General features: G+C 55.1%; 6 protein-coding genes across 6 annotated transcripts; 2 read left to right on the top strand and 4 right to left on the bottom strand.

The window, feature by feature from the left end:
- Positions 1-1,012: 1,012 nt before the first annotated feature.
- e2fr1 (uncharacterized protein) lies at positions 1,013-1,820 on the bottom strand (the record flags this gene model as incomplete). The annotated part of the gene is made up of 2 exons (XM_002949128.1): positions 1,013-1,189; positions 1,446-1,820. The coding sequence occupies 2 exons, from the start codon at positions 1,818-1,820 to the stop codon at positions 1,013-1,015; spliced, it is 552 nt and encodes a 183-aa protein (XP_002949174.1).
- Positions 1,821-3,542: 1,722 nt separating this feature from the next.
- VOLCADRAFT_120737 (uncharacterized protein) lies at positions 3,543-8,139 on the bottom strand (the record flags this gene model as incomplete). The annotated part of the gene is made up of 10 exons (XM_002949127.1): positions 3,543-4,188; positions 4,480-4,618; positions 4,962-5,083; positions 5,344-5,484; positions 5,780-5,856; positions 6,221-6,356; positions 6,517-6,736; positions 7,107-7,410; positions 7,706-7,802; positions 8,083-8,139. The coding sequence occupies 10 exons, from the start codon at positions 8,137-8,139 to the stop codon at positions 3,700-3,702; spliced, it is 1,782 nt and encodes a 593-aa protein (XP_002949173.1). The 3' UTR covers positions 3,543-3,699.
- Positions 8,140-8,659: 520 nt separating this feature from the next.
- VOLCADRAFT_89620 (uncharacterized protein) lies at positions 8,660-10,926 on the top strand (the record flags this gene model as incomplete). The annotated part of the gene is made up of 5 exons (XM_002949257.1): positions 8,660-8,715; positions 8,950-9,040; positions 9,336-9,427; positions 9,882-10,274; positions 10,719-10,926. 5 exons carry the CDS (start codon positions 8,660-8,662, stop codon positions 10,924-10,926), a joined length of 840 nt encoding a protein of 279 aa, XP_002949303.1.
- VOLCADRAFT_104245 (uncharacterized protein) lies at positions 10,826-13,071 on the bottom strand (the record flags this gene model as incomplete). The annotated part of the gene is made up of 1 exon (XM_002949126.1): positions 10,826-13,071. The coding sequence occupies one exon, from the start codon at positions 13,069-13,071 to the stop codon at positions 12,349-12,351; it is 723 nt and encodes a 240-aa protein (XP_002949172.1). The 3' UTR covers positions 10,826-12,348.
- Positions 13,072-14,134: 1,063 nt separating this feature from the next.
- Positions 14,135-17,151, bottom strand: rps16 (component of cytosolic 80S ribosome and 40S small subunit). Its single transcript, XM_002949125.1, has 6 exons — positions 17,113-17,151; positions 16,985-17,008; positions 16,812-16,869; positions 16,016-16,156; positions 14,949-15,093; positions 14,135-14,534 (listed from the first exon to the last, which is right to left on the bottom strand). Exons 1-6 carry the CDS (start codon positions 17,122-17,124, stop codon positions 14,486-14,488), a joined length of 429 nt encoding a protein of 142 aa, XP_002949171.1. The 5' UTR covers positions 17,125-17,151; the 3' UTR covers positions 14,135-14,485.
- Positions 17,152-17,511: 360 nt separating this feature from the next.
- On the top strand, positions 17,512-18,735 carry VOLCADRAFT_89616 (uncharacterized protein; the record flags this gene model as incomplete). Its single annotated transcript, XM_002949256.1, has 2 exons — positions 17,512-17,914; positions 18,560-18,735. Coding segments are annotated over 2 exons (579 nt in total), but the record flags the coding sequence as incomplete, so codon positions are not given.
- Positions 18,736-18,865: the final 130 nt, after the last annotated feature.

The raw sequence follows: 18,865 nt of genomic DNA, 5'->3' as shown, positions 1-18,865 counted from the left end.
AATATCGAGGTGTTTGTTAGCGGCGGCTCAAAACAGTCGTCTGCTCGAGGCTCGAGGATACAAAAGCAAATCGTTCTGCAAGCATGCCCGCATAGAACGTGGGGTGCGGGCGAGAGGCGCATTTGGCGCTGGGCTTAAGGCGGGCGAGAAATAGACCCGGGAAAGTGCCCTCCACTCGGGCGCCTCGCAGAGCCCTGAGGGACTGGAGCAACAGGCCGGTTTGAAGAGATAGTGGTGGTTGGACAAGGAGGCAAGAAGGATGCGCATCTAGACTCGGAAGGCCGCTCAACAGCAGCGCGGGGCCGGTCGGGGGGTTATTCGGCAGTGCAGACGCGCGTGTGCGTGTGCATGATGACGTATATGATAGCTCGGCGCGCTGCCACGGGGGTTGAAAGACATGGCTATGTGCAAGCTCGCTGAACAAACTCGCGTCACGGTATTCATCGTGCGCTTTGGCGGCGACGACGACAACCAAGGCCGCGGAAGGGCAGCTCGCTTAGTAGCAGGCAGCTCAACATGTGCCACAAATAAGGGGATAGGTAACACCGTGCCGTGCTTGTGCCCGCGCGGAACATGTCGCTAATAACGGAGCGCCCCGTTCACTTATCGTTTGGCAGCAGTCTTCCCCACCAACACAACCCCCCCACACACAAACGAGGCCCCTGCAACAACCGTTGAAATCGGTTTTCCGTTTTTAAGCCCCCAAACCGATTATAGCGGGAGGCGGCCCCTATATCCTTGAAACCCTCGACGTTGGAGAAGTCACCAGGTCAGTGGACCGCTCAACAGACCCGGGTGATAGAGCATCCTGAACCTTCTGGGAGCTGTGCTGTTTGGGCAAAGAGTCAGTTGGGCTAATCATTATTACCAGGGTGGGTAAATGTATGATGACCTAGGAGGGCATGCAAATGTGCGGCCTGTTGGGAAATAACGCATGTGTCGGTGACGGTCCTGTAAGAGGAGAGGAGGCCCCGCATGCGCCTTCCCTTCCGCGGCCCCACGCGCTGTCATTCTACCTGCGCACCTGGACGAGCATGAACGGAATGGTGTATCGCTGGCTGGTCTGGGAGCTCCCGCTGCAGGCACTTGAGCTGCCACCACTGCCGCAGCCGCTGTCCTGAGCATCGGCTTCGCGACTCGCGCCCAGCGCCAGCAAGGCCTCCAGTGTCTTGTGTTTGCGTTCCATGTCCTGTAGCAAGCGCAACGCTATTTTTACAGAGCAGCGTTAGCTGAGGTACGCGTGCGCTTCAAGGGCATTGAATGCGGCTTTAGGAGCGTTGAAAAATCTCTGTAGCCGGAGTTGCGCGCAAGCACATCGCTGCATCCAACCCACAACTTCATAACGAAGAACGTGGAGAAAGCACCTGACAATAAAAAAACCGGTATCCTGGCTGTCGCCCCGAGCGCGACCCCGGCCGCACAACCCTGCTAGACATCTTTCGAACCTGCAGCAGCTTTTTCTTCTGCTCCACATCCTGCGCCTTCTTTTCGACCTCAGCACGCAACCGGTCGAGCTCGACGCAGCCATGTCCTCGCCAAACAATTTGCTTTTTGTCGTCTTTCATGATGAGGCCGCACGCCAGGAGAACATTTATTGCATCGTAGCATCTCCGACGGATGCTCTTTCCATCTCTAGCGTTTCCACCAGACATATTCTGATCGCTGACCAGTTCATTGGCCACCGCGTTGTAGGTGGTGCGGACACGTGAGCGTATCTTCTCAACAACTTTCAAGCTGAAGAGACGTAGGCCGCCGGCTGAACGTGATGAACCTCGGCTGTTTCGCGCCCGTCCCCGGCGGCCCCTGCTGTCCGAGTCCATAATGGACCGCTATGTGCCCTATCGCTAACCTACTATGGACCACTTCCGACAATGTTCCACGTTTCAGGCTTGTAATCGCTTAGCCGAAAGAGGGCAGGCAATTATGTACTGCGCAATGACGACATGACGCATAACCCTGCCATTGGTTCTATCCATATACAATGTGGGAAGCATGCATTATTTTTAGGCATCCCAAATGCGATCTTGCCTTGTGACTGCCACTAATAGACATTACGATGCGGGTTATTTCTTTCCCGCCAACTGTCACCAATGATGAAGAGACATTATGCGAATAGCTGTCAAACACACTTGTAATGAAGTGATATTGTGCACGCAATGCATAAATAATTTTGACTGCAGGGCCCTAGTTGACCTTGTCGAAAACCTCGCAGGCTAACTCTCCACCCGCATACTTTTGCCACGTCCAGGGCCCAACTAAGATGAAGTTTGAATTCTATTTTGTTTGGGAGCAGCAGGCAAGGATGCATACATGTCCCATGGGACAAGAGAAGTTGGAAAGAAGGGATGGATATGCAGTGCTCCTTTCACCGCACAAACGATGAATCCATATAATAAGAGTCCTAATTGAACTAAGAACCCATCAAAATCATACATCTGCAAGTCCAGAATCGAAAGGTCGAGCGCCTCGTGCTGTCGGAAACTTTTTGCATATGAGCTTTTACAAGTAGCGAGGATATTATTTTACCATTATATCTCAGCAAAGGTGGACCTCGAGACCAGGATACGAATCGTCAAGCTCCCCATCATGCGAAGATGGGAAAACGGATCGGTCAAGCGAGTTACGCGGGATAGGGCGCTCGTCACGAGGGGCCCTTCAGGCGCCTTAGATATTCTTCGGCACGACATATCTACTGTGAGGCGCTTTCACCTGTTAAAGCATTCCGACGCCACGTGTCTCCCCAGATAGTTTATTGGCCCAATATGATTTACTACAGATTGCGCGAAAGCAGTGCAGATCAGCCACGAAATTTGTTGTAGATTTTTCTGCAATTAGGGTTATTCTGAGGTTCAAGAATAATGCATCGGGAGAACCCTCACCGCTCCTAGCGAGTTTTCTGCGACCCTCGAAAGGCAACGAGTAACGCAAATCGCAAGCGCAGGGATGTAAGCAATCATGCAATTTCATAAATATTCACTCGAGCGAATTCGAGCGAGATTATTCTATTTCGAAAAGTTTACGCGAACGATTCAGTGCCCGGCCTCGACAAGGTTCGACCCCTCCTTTTGCTCGACGAATACGCAACCTGCAGCATTGATAACGACTGGCTAATCAGGACACATCATCAGGATTGACTTCATCGCCAACGTAAGAATCTGCAAAACATCTGGCAAAGATTTCAACCCGATGCACTCTAATCTACCACCACGTTTTGCCACCATTGAACCCAGAACGCGAATCGCTCAGCGAATCGCCTACCGCAAGCGAATCGTTCAGCGGATTACCGATCAGATTACCTATTACTTATCAACAAACCAGAGCAGCAAACTAAATGCATAGCGGCTGACGCCAATCGCCCCATCAAATCGTAGCTTGGTCAAGACCCCGTCTGTATTACAAGAGATGCACCATGCGCAAAGTTCACCCACCCGTCCTATAGCGCTCAGCCACCTCTCAAACTCACAAAGGTTCAGTAACCATCCGACCCCTCCAGAAAACCGTTTAGGACCCCATTTCCGCATTCTCAACATCAAGGGCCCCTTACACCGCATCCCCGCGAAGCTCCCTCCCTTCTCCGCCCGCTGCACAAACCTTGCGTCTCCCCCTTCACGGCCCACACCTCTCCCAACTCGGCTCCTGTTAGTGCCCTGCTCATAGCCATCCCGATGTTTCGGAGCGTACGCATAGGTCAGCGCCTGATTAGGCAGCATTACTGCGCGGCGATATAGGGCCCCGTCGTACCGCCGCCAGGGCATCCTCTAACACACGGACCAAGCCGTCCACGTACACGCGGGCGAAGCGACGCAGCTCCGTCCCCGGCCCGACCGCGGTTTGCTCCTCCCCTCCCACCGCCGCCGCGAACCCCTCCCTTGCCTCCTTCCCCACCTCCTGACTCCTTAACCGCGCCGCGCAATCCCGGGCAGGCCGCAAAAGGGCCTCGATAGCGTCCCCCAGCAACCCCATCGCCACCGCTTCGGATTCCGCATCGATAGGCGCCGCCACCGCCGCCTTTACCTCCGCCGGCGGCATGCGCCGCCACTGCTTGAGTAGCGGCGGCGGTGCCGCCAGCAGGCGGGCGCACGACAGTAGCGGCGGCGCCAGGCGGCCTCCAGCTCTCAGACGATGCTCCAGGGATAGACCCGCCGCAAGCAGTGCCCGGCGGTCTGTTGCAGCGGCCCCCGGGGGCACCTGGGGGGGGACACGGACACGTACATGGGACATGGAGAACCACCCCATACTCAAACCCCCTTGAAGCAGGCCTTGGCAAAATGGCGGCTGACGCCGGAGCCACCTGTAACCCCAGTAACGTCCTTCGCGACCACCCCCTCATCGCGACCAACCTCGCGGGGGACCAACCCTACTGCCACCACCATCATTACCATCATTACCATCGCCACCACCATCACCATCATCGCCACTGCCGGCCGAGATACCCCACTGCAGGGCCCCCCTCCCCCTTTCACTCGGTTACCCTCGCACCTGCAACACCAGCTCCACTTCATCCGCCGGGTTGTCACGCACCGCAAAGCCATAGAACAGCAGCAGTTTGGCGTTAGAGTACGGCCCGTACGACAGAAACAGTTGGTTGCCGGCTTCGCAAGGACGGAAGGCGCGCACCCTGGCGAGGCATGAGCAGTGGGGTGGGGTGGGGTGGGGTGGAATAGAGGGGGAGAAAGGGAGTGCCAGGCTAGTGCGACAGGAACACATGGGCCGGGAGCTGGGAAGGAGCGAACAGAAAACCCTAAGTCCTCGGAGACGCCCTAACTTTCCCCCGGGGGAGCATTGCATTTTAGTGGCGGTGATGGAGGTGGTGGTGGTCTTTTACGGAACACAATCTACCGTACTGGCCCCTATCAGCCCCCTCGGCACAATCAGGTGATGGCAGCGGCATCCATGGCAACAAACAAACGGACAGATAGACAGACAGGCAGATGTACATACATACAGACTTCCATACCCACCTGAGGCATCCGGTCTCGGGGTCCACTTTACTGAAGTGCACCACATGGGGCAGGGGGTGGTGGTTCATAAGGCCCAGATACGGAGCCAGACAAGTGCGGATGTCGCCACTTGCGAACTGAACCTGTGAAAACGAATGACAGCGAGGCGTTACTGGGAGAATGCCATCGGGCTACTGCGTAAGGTCTCCTGCTACTGCTACTGCTATTTCTACTGCTACTGCTATTTCTACTGCTACTGCTATTTCTACTGCGGCTGCTGCTGTTGTTAATGTTACCAGTATTGCTACTGCTTCGTCAAGGGCAACACCGTTGTTCCAGGCTTCGGAAACGTTACCCGATCACGTCATGACATGTCGTACAACTGTCGTACTTTCGTACACACCTGAATACCGTACGAGTACCACAGCTCCGCTGCCCACAGGTACGACTCCCAACTGAACCACTCAGGTTTGAAGTAGTCCGGATAAGCGCCCAGCAGGGACCGGAAGGCGGGAGAGGAAGATTCGAAGGCCTCACTGAGGTGCTGCGGATTGAGGTGGGTTGGGTTGCGTCGGGGTTAAGAAGGACTGGCCGAGGGGGCACTACGGAGGGGGCGTCAGGGGCGTGATGGGCTGTCTCCCATTCATACACATCCCCAAGCTCCCAATGTGCGTCTGTAAGTATGTATGTACCCCTGCGAGCAGCTGCTGCCACATACCCCCCTCTCCACTTGCTTGTCGCAAGCCAGCACCCCGGACTTTAAGCAGCACAAGCGACATACATACATACCTCACGTCCCGGCCCCCACCAGCGCCTCCCTCCCCCCCCCGACCCCCCACCTGCCTCGCCCTGACCGCGTCGCCGTGCAGCGGCGTACCCTCTAACAGAGCCACGTCCTCCTGGCTGGCACTGAGAGCTGGAGAGGTCAGAGGGGGGGGGAAGGGGCGGGGGGAAGAGTGAACACGGGACGAGGAGGGGGGTGAGGAAGCGAAATACGACGAATGGGTGGCGCAGGGGGCTCGTGCAGCAGGGTGCAGCAGGGGGGTCGCGGGCGGCTGAGACGTGGAGGGAATCCAGCCAACTACCGCTCTCATCCCAGACACCGCAACCCACAGGATGAAATGTGCTGCTGCGTATATGGGCGTGAAGGGGGGAAAGACGAACCATGAGCGAGTGAAGCTGCTGCCAAGGAAAGAGTTCTGCGGCAGATGTACAGGAAGCAGAACTGACCAATGGGGGCCCCTGGAACACATGTCGTCACTCCCCTCATGGGACCTCACCCGTGGAGAAGCTGTGCGGCAGCGCCGCCCAGAAGGGCGCGTGTGGGGCCTCGGGTTCGTGTCGCTCCACACACGTCCAGATGAGGGCGATGCTGTCATCGCTGAGATCCAGGGGCAGTGCGGACAGCACCTTGCCCTGGGGGGGGGTCAATGTAGGGATGTGTAATTCGAGTGTGTATGTATGTATGTATGTATGTATGTATGTATGTATGTATGTATGTATGTATGTATGTATGTATGTATGTATATATGTATGTATGTATGTATGACCCAGGTAAGCGACCCGAAGTCCGTACCAGATCCGACTTTTTGGCGGTCTCGTACGATATGAGCAGGTCAGCGGGCACGTGCAGTACGACATCGCCCGGAGCCACCGCCGTGTCCGCCCGCAGGCCGCGCAGAGGCGGCGGCGGCTGGGCGGCTGTCCCCGAACTCGACCCGCCTCCACGTTGGCCTCCGCCCCTACCAAAGAGCGCCGGAGAGGCCGCCCCGCGGACTCCCCGTTGCGTGCACCACCTGCATTTGGACGCAGATTTGGATGCCGGACTGGCTGGATTCAGTATTATAAAATAATATCCTAGAGCACTAACTTCCAACTGAGTGGCTGACGGGAGCGTGTTCGTGTGCATGTCCGAGCGGGGTGAAAGGGTGAAAAAAGGGTCGGGGGAATGGCGGCACGAAGGCACGAAGGTTACCGTACCCCAGCTCCCAGCTGCGGTGAGATCCCGGACTGAGGGTTTCCCCCTCCCCCCACTTCCCTTCCCACTACTGCTGCTACTGCTATCCACTAACTGCTGTTCAGTAACTGCTATCCACTAACTGCTATCCACAAACTGCTGTTCAGTAACTGCTGTTCACTAACTGATAGGTTACTTTCTTTCCTCACCTTTGCAGCGCCTCCTCGACAGACCCGGCTCCAAAGCTGCGACCGGAGGAGGAGGACGTCAGACCGCCTCGAGCTGCAGCCTCTGGCCCAGACCCGACCGCAGCTTCTCCAGCAGTCCCATGTACGGCACCGTCTGGCCCTGCATCGGCTGGCTCCGAATCCGCCGCCGCCGCCGTGGCCTTCTCCTCGCCCCCTTGCTCTTCTGCTTGCTGCTCCGGCGGGGTTGCGGCTCCCAGGCGAACGCAGTAGTTAGCGCATAAGGCCCTCAACTCGGCCACATCAGCAGGACCGCCGCGGCATACCGCTGTGTGTGGCGGTGTGTGGCGAGGGAGGTGGGAGAGCGACACAGCCACGAATTCAACATACGGAGATATACACTTAGGCTTGGAAGTTAGGGTTGGCGGTTATTACGGCATATACGGCAGAAAACGCGTGTTAAGGATTAAATCTTTGGCGCACATTTGTATCAACGGGCTTGATGGATACATGGTTAGAGCTCCCACGCAGTGCGGCTGTCTATAGCAGGGGGTATTTGGAAAGTTGTCTGTCTGGCTGTCGCGCCGTTGGGCTAAGGTTTTTCCTTCTCTCCTGGGCCCCACCTGCTTGGTGGTCCAACATCCAGGACAGTGCAGCCGCCTCGTTGCGGGCGCTGACGGGCCGTGTGAAGTCTGGCTTAGGGTCCCAGTAGGCCTCGTCCTGGAGTGGCGGGAAGGGAGCGGAGAGAGCGTCAAGGGGTACCACGGCCCCAGGATAGTTTAGAGGCCTGAATTATCTCTGGAGAAGACATTTGTGCTTAGCAGGATCCTCCTTAACAGGAGTTGAGATTTTGGGACAGCATGTTGAGTGGGTAGGTTCTATCGGAAGAGCAGGTTTCGGGGCCGGTTGTGCAGAGGCACCTTGCTGTATGCTCGAGCAGCGCAGTGTCCTGTCGTGTTTCCTGGGCAGGTGGTATATTTCGGTTCACTTGCGATCCTACCTCCGTCAGGCATTTCTGTCTTGCAGCCACGAGTGCCTTAAGGACAGGGCTTGACATGGCAACAACCGTGCAAGTAAGAAATAATAATGGCACAGTTGAATAACAAAGCTTGGCACCTGATGTCGTCTGCCCAATCAGGGTTGCATATGTGATATGTGTGCAAGTTGTAACAGAGTGGTACCTTGAAACCAACTAAATCGGCGGCGTACGACATTTCTGGTGCGCTTCAAACCTTTCCGGAGCCCCGTCTTAGGCTTGTTATCTGTTTTCCGTAGGGCTGTATATTGTAATGTTATTCTGCTGATAGTTTGCAATATGTTTGCGCATATTGCCCTCGGCCTCTCTACGTTGCGCTACCCCAAACATAGATTTTGCTAGAATTCACTATTGCTGGAAAGGTTATCTCTTATAAAACCCTTAACAGAAGCTTGCTGTCTCGTTGAGCCGCATTTCGACCCTACAAATTCCAGTGTTCATTTCTGCGGTATCTTCTTGCTTACCGAAAATTTTGAACTTCTTTTTGTGTCCTATAATTCAAACAGCTGGCGGCCCCTTGTGGGCCAGGCCATAGAAGAAAATGACAGCCCTCGCGAATGCAATCAAGCGCAAGACGCATAAGGAGCGCTCACAGCCGTAAGTTTTGGGGTGAAGCACGCCAAAGGATGGACTGGCTCACGGGTCGGGCGCTGCGGTAGAGCCTCAAGGCCGGGTCGCACACACACGTTGTAGTTACGGCAGGCCTGCGTTCAGTGGGGCTAACGGACATGACTTCCCTTTCCACCCATTTCCTCCCCCAACACACTCGTTCGCCTAAGCGTAGTCCTCCCCGCCCAATTCCCGCGGCTCCGCACGCACACCTCTGAACAGGGCTGCACGGAAGAAGTATGGCTTGCTTGAAAAGCACAAGGACTATGTGGAGCGCGCGAAAAATTTCCACAAAAAGGAGAAGATCCTCAAGGTGACAGAGCGAATACTGTGTCCCCATTTCTCGTGAACCAATTGCTCTATGTCCACGTCTTTCTGCCGTGAAGGGCTCCGTGCTGAAAGGGGACCGCATGGGCTGTCTGTGGTGGCTGTCAGCTACCACGTCAGGTTGGCATGGCACCCATCTTCACCGCCTTCCTGAAGTGTACATAATTTAGGTTGTTTCTCATCATGTGTGTTTGTCAGCAGTGTTTTTTCTTCTTGCCCTGCGGTTCCGTCGGCCCCCGGCTCAAGCCAACACCACCCTACCCTACCCTAACGCCATGCAGACTCTCAAGCGCAAGGCGGAGGAGCGGAACCCCGATGAGTTTTACTTCGCCATGGAAAAGGCCCGGACCAAGGACGGCGTCCATGACGGCAGGTGTGGCGAGGCGGCTTGCCTGTGGTGTCGCTGCAGTGCGAATGCGGGCTGTGCATAATGCGGGGGCACCTGGTGGCTTCATTTACATACTGCGTAATCATGTCTCCGCTGGCTTTTACTGCCTAAAGCTGGAAACACATGGTTGCTCAAGTTTTCCGCGTCCCTCAGCTATGGAGCCCCCCTCATGTCTGCGTGAACCATGTCCTGGTTTGCCATGCTATTTTCATGCCTTCTCATTCTGTATGGCTCCTATCCTAAAACTCGCGACCTGTGTAGTTAGGAACCCTTTTCCGCTCCCCATTTACCTCTGTGTTTTTCCTTGGGCTAAGCGTCCTGAGCTTCGGGCAGTTTGCCTCTTTGCTTCAACCTCCAGCAGGCGGTGCCTTGGGTGTCAGGGATTTGCCCTTGGCTTATGGCTCCTCCCCTCTTCCCTTCCCTCCCGTCTGCCTCTCAGGCTGACCCAGGCCAACAAGTACAGCCAGGAGGAGCTTCGGCTGATGAAGACGCAGGATGTCAAGTACTTGTCCATGAAGGCCACCACGGAGGCCAACAAGGCGGCAAGGTTAAGGGAGTCTTTGCACTTTATTGGTGTGACCGCAGCGCAGCCGGCCGCTGCGGCTGCAAAGCGCGGCAGCAACGGCTCCGCAGGGCCGGCGGCAGCGGCAGCAGGACCAGCGCCACGGCACACGGTGTTCGTGGACAGCGAGGAAGAGGCAGCTCGGTTCAACCCGGCGGAGTACTTCGATACGCCGGCGGAGCTACTGGACCGCACCTTCAACCGGCCACGCTCCGCTCAGCTGGCTGACCCGAAGGCGATGCTGGGAACTAGCAACAAGGGAGTTGAAAAGTGGGTTGTCAAGGGTTGGGAAGGTGGCAGGTGACACCTTAGGGCGCGTGGGCAATGGAGCGGAGTACCCGCACGCAACCGGACTCATATCCTGGCTTTGCCCATGTGCGTGGTGGAATTCATGGGAACTTACGCGCGCGGTAGGCCTGAGCTTTGAGTGCGAAAGAACCCTGGGAAAGGGGTCCCGGATGAGTGTTTGGGTGGGAAACGAGGTTGACAGCTTGGGGCATGCGGTTGTGGCGGGGGCTGCTGGCTGCTGCGTCGTTGCAGAGCAGTGGTCCTGATGCACAGGCGGCCAATGTTTGGAGCGCCACCAGGTTTGTATCCTTCCAGCAGCTTGGCCATCTGAATGCGAGTGCGCACAGGCCTGACGCGCTCATGCTTGTGGCCATGTGTTGCCTGAGCGAACATTGCCACATGCACACTCCTTGCCGCTGTTTGCAGGCGGAAGTATGCGGCGTATAAGGAGCTAGCGCAGCGGCTGGAGCGGCGAAACAGGGTGGCGGCCACCGCGGAGCACCTTGCGTACGAAAAGCTAGTCATGTGCAAAGGTCGGAAACGCAAGCTGCGCGCTAAGGAGATTAAAGAAGCGGGCATGGATCCCAAGACGACTGGCAAGGTCTTTGTGTGGAAGCGCGAACGACGGCGATGAGTATGCATTTCCGTTCATACCCAGGGAGGGGAATAGGAGGGCTGATTTGGGTTTGTGCTTGATCCTCACCGCACTTGCACTGTCACTGCCAGAGAGAACATCGCACGTGTCGTGCAGCAGCGGCAGACTGACTGCAGGCGTGCTGGTGTAGCGTAGCGCGTAGCTTACGCAGACACTGGCTGTTGGTAGTGGAAAAGAACAGAGACATGAGACATTTTGTGATCGGAAGGTGACAAGAGTGTTTTTCATGCGTTAATACAGCAGATCTAATGGTAGTTTCTGTTGAGTGTGGCGTGTAGTGTTGTAACTTCGTCACGTACTAACTGTGACGACAAGGTTCGAGGCTCTGAGTTCACGTACAGTTCATACTGCTGTCGCGTTGGAGCCAGTGACAGCATATCGGGTGTAATAGGGCTCATAATATTAGATATGTGACAGTGTGTAGTATGGACAACCGTGCTATATTGCGGTTCTGCCGCTACAGGCGGATGCTCCACCGGTTTCCACCGGGCGCTTTAGCGTATTCTGTTACATCTCAGCGAAAGAAATCCAGCATGTGTACAGTCCTTAGCTGTGATTGACCACAACTGCACGCCAAATTTGACGTCAATGGCGATGCCGGCCGTTGCTCAGGGAAAAAATACCGTCATCAACCATCCATGGACTAATCGACCCTTGTGTCATCAAAACTGTCCTTACACTGTTAATGGAATTGCCCAGAAACGGCATGCATTTTATTTAATTCGTTCAATGGCCATTTATATATGAGCCCCTGGTTGCCGCCCCGCTATTGGCTGCAACTTCCGTCATCCCTCCGTGCAGCAAGTGACCGGCCTCCCCTATGGCCCCAGAGCGCTGCCACCGTCAATAAAGGGGAACGCAATCCACGGTCCGAACCATAAGCGCAGGTTGTTAATCGTCTGCTGCTTTTTGCAATACGTACAGCATACGCGCATGTCTAACAAAGGAACCATCCGCTTCATTTTCCTGCAGCTAGTGAAATCCTCACTAGATCCACGAAATCGGACATATCAGTGGAGAGCGACCACACAAAACCCCTCCATAACTGAAGCTGAAATCACCACGCAAGGCGCTACAAACATTATCTCCTGATGTTCGGGCGACAAGCAGGTGCCTTCCCTATCTTCCACATCCTCACCAAAATCCTCTGTATTTAAGTTCGTATGATCCCTCAAACCAAACGTCAACATGCATAAACGGCACAAGGCTTCACGTGACCTACTTGACCCTGAACCCAGACACCCACTGAAGGACCAGCAAATCATTTCGAGGCATGGAATGGAAAGACATGACCTTACACCTGTCCGAGCCCCAATATAAAAAACGATATATAATCAAAAGTAGCTCAATCCTTAAATTTCAATTAAACGCCTATATCACCTCCTTGGCAACAGCAACCATTCACTCGCGCTTGTCGAGGAAGTAGCCGGCGCCAGCGTACCAGGCAGCCACTGTCAGAACGCGCGGCAGGAAGAACGACATGACGGGAGCGTGGGCCGCCGATTCCAGAATCAGGCCACCGACACCCAGCACGATGAGGACCGAGTTAATTGGCAGCTTTGGCAGGCCGTTTTCCCCAATGGTCCAGCCGGCGCCGCTGCTGGCATCGTTCGTGGTATCGACGACCTTGAGGGCGGTGGGGATGAGACGCGTGAAGGGGACACGCAACGCAGCGCGGCTGTCGGTGGCCTTCTTGGCGTTCAGCACAGTGCCCTCCGGCGCCAGAGTGTTGGGGTCGACCGAGGGGGCTGACAGAATCAGGGTCATCATGTAAGCGACGCCTGCCGCGGCGCCCACTGGCTCCGCCAGCAGGCCGAACAGAATGTTCAGGCCAGGAATGGAATGCGCGATGGCATCCACGGCGACAGCGGCACCGATGGGCAGAGCACCGTCCAGCGTCTGGATGCGCTCAATCTCCTTGTCCTTGTTCTCAGAGGTGAAGGTGGTGACAGCGGCAACAGCAGCGCCCGCTAGACCGCTGCCGAGGATGTTAAGAAAGAGGTTGGTGTCGTCAAAAGCAGCAGCGGCAACCTGGCGGCGCTGAACTGGAACAACCGGACGGCGGCCAAAACGCGCTCCAGCAGCGCGGGTAGACACGGTGGGGCACGTCTTGGCAGCCAGCATCTTTACGCGTCTGCGGGATTAATGCAGCGAAGGCAAGAAATCTGAATTTTCTAGTCATTTATCCGATATTAAGGTCATCAATAACAAAACACGTCCAAACCAAAGCGGCGTTCCATCGCACGTTGAAAAGCAAAACATGCAGAACTTCCGGGGATCCATTAAAGATCAGCCACTCTGTTAGAACGACGCAGAGATTTCTATTGGTACTCTGATGCAAGTGAACGGGTTTTCCTAGAGAAGCCTCTCATTGGTAGCTTTGTTTTTTGAACCGAAAGTCCACGCAACGCAATATCTGGGCAAGATAAGGAGACCTTCATCAGTAAACATCCTGCGATGGAGCACCGAAGGGATAAAATAGAGGCTAAGCACTCACCTGTGTAAAGCGAAAATGCCGGAAGGAGATACCTAAGAGTGCCTGTGCCGCACAATCCTAGTGATCGAAAAGGCAACAGTAATCAGCACTTGAAAGAAATGGATCGCAATCACGTTAAGTGGGCCGAGATCTCGGTTTAGTGGTCGTACTGCGCTCCGGAAGAATGTAGGAACCGGCTCCAATCTAGTATTAATAATACGCTCCCTCACTCTGCTGATGTTTATGTGCTTCTGCCGCTGCGCTGCGCGAGACTATCGCGTTGAAACAAATTAGGAAATTTTTAAGTATATAATACTTTACATAGAAACGTTAATCCCGACGCGATGCCTTGTATGACAGCATTATATACGCAAGATGTGAATTTGTGAAGTTGGGACTCTTTTAGGGGGGGCTCTCTTTTTAATGAACCACGGGACTCGCCTGTAGGGAGCATTGCGTCTATCAAAGTGGGCTCGAGTAATGTATACAACGCTATGTTCCTATATTGGGGATTATGCAATTAGCCGATGTACTTTTGCGCCACACTTTCTAGCATCGTCTACATACTTTTTGGGGGTTAGTCCTGTGTTCGCTGCCGCGCTGTCCAACGCATTCTTCTTGAGAGATGCATAGCAACATGTCATCCTGGGAGGCTGAAAACACCTTTTGTATCCGAACATGGGCTGGCCTTCCCATGCAAGACCGCTGCAGCGCCGGCTTCATTTCATTACATAGCAGCTGCGTTATTGCCCAAAAGCACAGGCACAAAACGACAAACATATGCACGGTCTTTTCTTTCGTTACAACTGGACTGCGGCGTCCAGACGAACACCACTCTCCCTGGCTGACCGCGAGAAACACCGTGCACTGGCCGCCCTGCGCCGCACTGGCTCAGGCAGCCACATGGTACAGCCACAACGCCACGGCCACCAGCCACGCCAGGGGCCTACGGGAATAACCCAGACACCGCTAGTACGTCGCCCCCAGGCCGCGGGTTTCCAACCACGCAGTGATACCTTGGGGATCCCGTGCATGCCACCCACGGCTGCAGAGCCATACCGCTTAACGGTAAGACTTCTGGAACCGAGCGCGAGCACCACGACCACCGAACCTGCAGGGGGTTAAGGAGAACGTCACGACAAGAGGTTAATGTAACACAGATAGGTCCTGACCACCAGCGAAGCACCCACAACACAACAATACACCTAAAACGCCAATCTAATACGAGAGAAGCCATCCCATTAACTGCGCAGCAGATTGCCCATCTCCCATGAACAACAGCAAAAGAATTAAATTAGAGCAGATGCATTAACCTAAATGGCATGATTTTCCCCATGCAGGGCAGATATGCATCTGCGCCCATACAATGAATGTTCTCCTGCTGTTACGTGGTGAGACATTTCACCCGATGTGAAGGCTCTGTCTTTAGATAAGACAGGCCCCCCGAGCCATATTGCACGATGCCACAACAGCTCGACCCACTCCTTTTGGTTGATTTGGACCCCTACTACAGTTGCCAACTCACTTCTTGGGCTCGCAGCGGCGGGGGTCAGCCACCAGCAGCGTCCTGTCGAACTGAAGAAGGGCATCCTTAATCTGCTGCTTGCTCTGCTCGTCCACGTACTTCTGGTAGAAGGCAACCACAGCCTTGGCAATAGCCTGGCGCAGAGCTGCACAGAAAAAATGCACATTCAGGAAGCAATGAGTGCAGACGATCTGTTAGTCGCTTCACCCATGCAAGCTTCCCAGAAGGCATGTTCACTGTTGTGACAACACTACTGGCAACAGTTGTGCACCAGTTAAATTGACGCTGCCAAGGCATCCAGAAATCCATCCACCCGGAGACACGAAGACTCTAGCCAAATAACTCCAGCGCGGACTTGAGACGCTCCACTGGATCCAACGTGAACCACTCGACCAAAATACGCGTTATTTGCATTATGACCACAACAATAGAGGACAACGTTACTGATACATTCAAATTGGTGTTTTCACGACGCATGTCTTGTGGGGCATGAAGTCGCGTCTGTTCTGGACAACCAGGGTAACCAGCTGCGGCTTTACAGCGCTTTCAGCCTTTCAACTGGCGATGCGTCTTTCTTGACTCAACCCACCCAGGATAATGATAGCGAGCTAAGTGTCCTGCAAAACTGCAAAAATCCTCGGGATGTGGCAACACCCTTCGCGAGGCACAGCCATCCAGGAGTATGGGCTGTGCTTCTCATCGACCGCTGCTGCTGAACTACTGCGGACACATGGGATGGTTGGCCGAGGGGCCCCTGCCATCTTGAACATCTCGTTGACTGGAATTGTCCGTGTTTCAAGATACATCACAGCACATCCAAGATAAAGATCACCAGCGGCTGGTTGTCATGCTGACGTGAAGAAGTGGCAAGTATGTGCGCTGCCTATGTCAGCTGCCCTTGCCAGTCGCCGCTGTGATCCCAAAAGTGAAGCCTCCAAACGTATGGCACCCATACAGCCGCCTGAGCCGCTTCATAGAGCCAACTACCGTGGGCAGCAATCCACCGAGCAAATCCCCAGGTGCCCATTCATTGCGCCCATGATGCGACCCAAGAAGCTGTCACGCACCGTAGATCTGCGAAACGTGACCGCCACCCTTGACGCGCAGGCGGATGTCCAGGTTCTTGACCTTCTGGCGGCCAATCACCAGGATAGGCTCAAAGACCTTGAAGCGCAGAGCCTCAGGCTTCACCAGCTCCAAGGGCTGGCCTACGGATAGCAACAAGTAGGGCGAAAGTGCGCAAGAAGTTTAGGTGGCATGGAAGCAGTCCTCAAGGCCGCGTGAGCATCGTACGCCATAGCCGCAAAACAGGGGCTGCAAGGATGGGAGATGAAGCTAGGCACAGCGAAGACGACTCAAGGTACAACAGGTACCGAAGACCGTGCAACTCCGCAAATTGCTAACACCACGTGGAGCAGCTGGGTTTGCACAGTCCCCTGTTGCATGGTATGCATACCCTGTTCTTTGCAACAACCCATGGGATTTCACAATGAACACGGAAGCCGTTGACCCCTTGTTGCAATCGCATTCCCAGCTGTGCCATAGGGCACAAAGTTCTGCTGCGGAAGAACACTGTCCGGAGAACATAGCGTGCATACACGTCGAGGCTCACGCAAACGATGCGAAACAAGAGAGCTGCCCAGGTAGCCATAGCCTACGAATAGCACTAATCGGTTCACCCGCAGTGTTTGGCCTATATGCTGCTATCCTGCGTAACGTCCTGCCCTTAGCATCAGCCGCCCTGTTGTGACAGCCGCCGCTGCGAGTTTGACGTTGCTATGAATTCAAGCTGTATACCTCATATGCAGATACACGTCCCAACACTTTGATGGGTACCCTGGCCAACATAGGCGTGATGCTTACCATTGAGCTTAATGAGACCGTTGCCCTGCTTGCAGTACGCCACGGCCACGGCTGTCTTCTACAGAAATGAAAGGAACCAGAAACAATATTCAGGGTGTGCAACTTGTTTGCTCCGTATGGTCGGCCGCCGCAAGGGCCCTGGCTTTAGTGCAAAACTTAATGTAAAATCATACCTTGCGGCCGAAAGTCTGCACCGACTATCCTCCACACAATTGAAGTTGTATGCGTAGCAGCAACAAAGACCGAAAGCCGTCAGCATGTGTTTTGGGCGGCAAAGCCAGCAAGTTATCCTGCAATGTACCTGCGTCGCCATTTTGGCAGCCTTTCTATACGCTAACTGCGGAAGAGAGAGGGCTGTGTAAGCAGAGTGTGCAGTATAGCCCGGGCACGCGTTGGGCCCTCCAGGGTGGGGCCCAACTGTAATTGGAAAATGCTAAACCAAATCTTATGGGGAAATATGTGCATTGTAATCAATCTTACATCCTAAGTCGAAGCCTCCGCGTACTTGCCAATTATGGCCTTGGCCAACGATGTACCTTGTATAGCTTGAATTTTTGTGTTCCAACCCTAAAATCCATGTAGGGATTGTACACGTGTTGCGAACAGTGTATCACGCTCCTACCAAATGCTGACGGTATCGAGGGCTTATCTTCCACCTCGAACCCGGGCGCCGCACGCAACATCCGTCCTGCACCTCCAGCGAGAGGTTCGCCTGCATACCGTCAAAACGTCCAGCCGCTGCTCCACACCGTCCATTACAGCTACCACTGCAGTCTTCGCACCGACTCTAGTACAGGAGTTCAGCGCCGCCGACGTGCACTATATGGGCATGGCGCTCGATGAGGCGCGCGCCGCAGCAGCCGAGGGCGAAGTTCCCGTGGGTGCGGTCCTGGTGCATGGCGACCGCATTCTGGCACGCGGCCACAATCGGGTTCACAGGCTTCGTAGCCCCGTGGCGCACGCCGAGATGCTGTGCATAACGGCCGGGGCAAGCAAATTGAGTTCCTGGCGGTTGCTGGGCGCCACTCTGTACGCCACTTTGGAACCTTGCCCCATGTGTGCAGGAGCAATCTTACAGGCTCGTATAGCGCGAGTGGTGTACGGTGCGCGGCAGCCAAGGTTAGGCGCTGACGGCAGCTGGATTCAGCTATTTCCTCCGCGCTCGGCCTCCGACATGCAGCAGCAGCAGGGAGCTCGTGCTGTGGGTCCTGGTCGTGGGGCGCCCAGTATTAATGGTGCGGATGACAGCCACGGAGACGACGGCGGATACGGGCTTCAGGATTCGTGCACGTACAGCTGCAGCATCAACAACAACACCGGCAGCAGCAGCAGCAATAACAATGGTTGCAGCAGGCGTAATGAAAGGTGTGATGGCATTGCTTTGCCTCACACGGATCCGTTACATCACGACGGCACGGCGCCTTCCGTTGTATCTGGTACAGCAAGACAGCAGGATCGAAATGGAGCTGAAAAAGCCAGCGATGGTGACGATGTGTCCCCTTCCGATAAACCTTCGGCAGTGAAGCCGGCAGATGAAGACGCACATACAGAGCTGTTGCCGGGGCAACCGCAGCCGCATCCCTTCCACACCACTGTTCAGGTGGAAGGGGGTTGCCGGGCGGACGAATGCGCGGAGCTGATGAGGTCCTTCTTCCGTCGGCGACGGCGAGAGAGCCAGGCAGACCACCGCGGCAAGCAACATGAGAGGATGTAGCGTGTGGTGCATGTCGCATGTCGCCTGGCTGCAGGGTGCAAGGCTCGGCACCGGGCCGAAGCCACGCACGCAGCGGAACCCAGTCTCGGCATCAGCAGCGCCACCCGGAGCACACCACGCCCGGCCGATCCTCGGGCCCCGTCTTACACACACGCAAGTGACAGGGCGGGTACTGACCCTCTGATTGCAATCAGGGGTTTAGCAATCTGATTGCCTCAAGAGGTGTCTAGGTGGGCCTGTGTACAGTAAACCTCCTCAGGCCTTACCTGGCCTGTAGAGATTTTTGAGAAGGTGAGGTCGGCGACGGTGATTTTATGCGACGCAATTCATCAATATTCAT

The sequence above is a fragment of the Volvox carteri genome (genome assembly GCF_000143455.1).
Source record: "Volvox carteri f. nagariensis unplaced genomic scaffold VOLCAscaffold_13, whole genome shotgun sequence".
Lineage (NCBI taxonomy): Eukaryota > Viridiplantae > Chlorophyta > Chlorophyceae > Chlamydomonadales > Volvocaceae > Volvox > Volvox carteri.
This window is presented reverse-complemented; position numbering and strand designations above follow the sequence as displayed.

Excerpts from the sequence above, each read along its gene's own strand:
- rps16 (XM_002949125.1), bottom strand. Across the intron at positions 16,157-16,811 it reads CGGTCTCATTAAGCTCAATG|GCCAGCCCTTGGAGCTGGTG; the intron begins GTAAGCATCACG and ends TGCTATCCGTAG. Across the intron at positions 14,535-14,948 it reads CGCCGCTGCGAGCCCAAGAA|GTTCGGTGGTCGTGGTGCTC; the intron begins GTGAGTTGGCAA and ends AACCCCCTGCAG.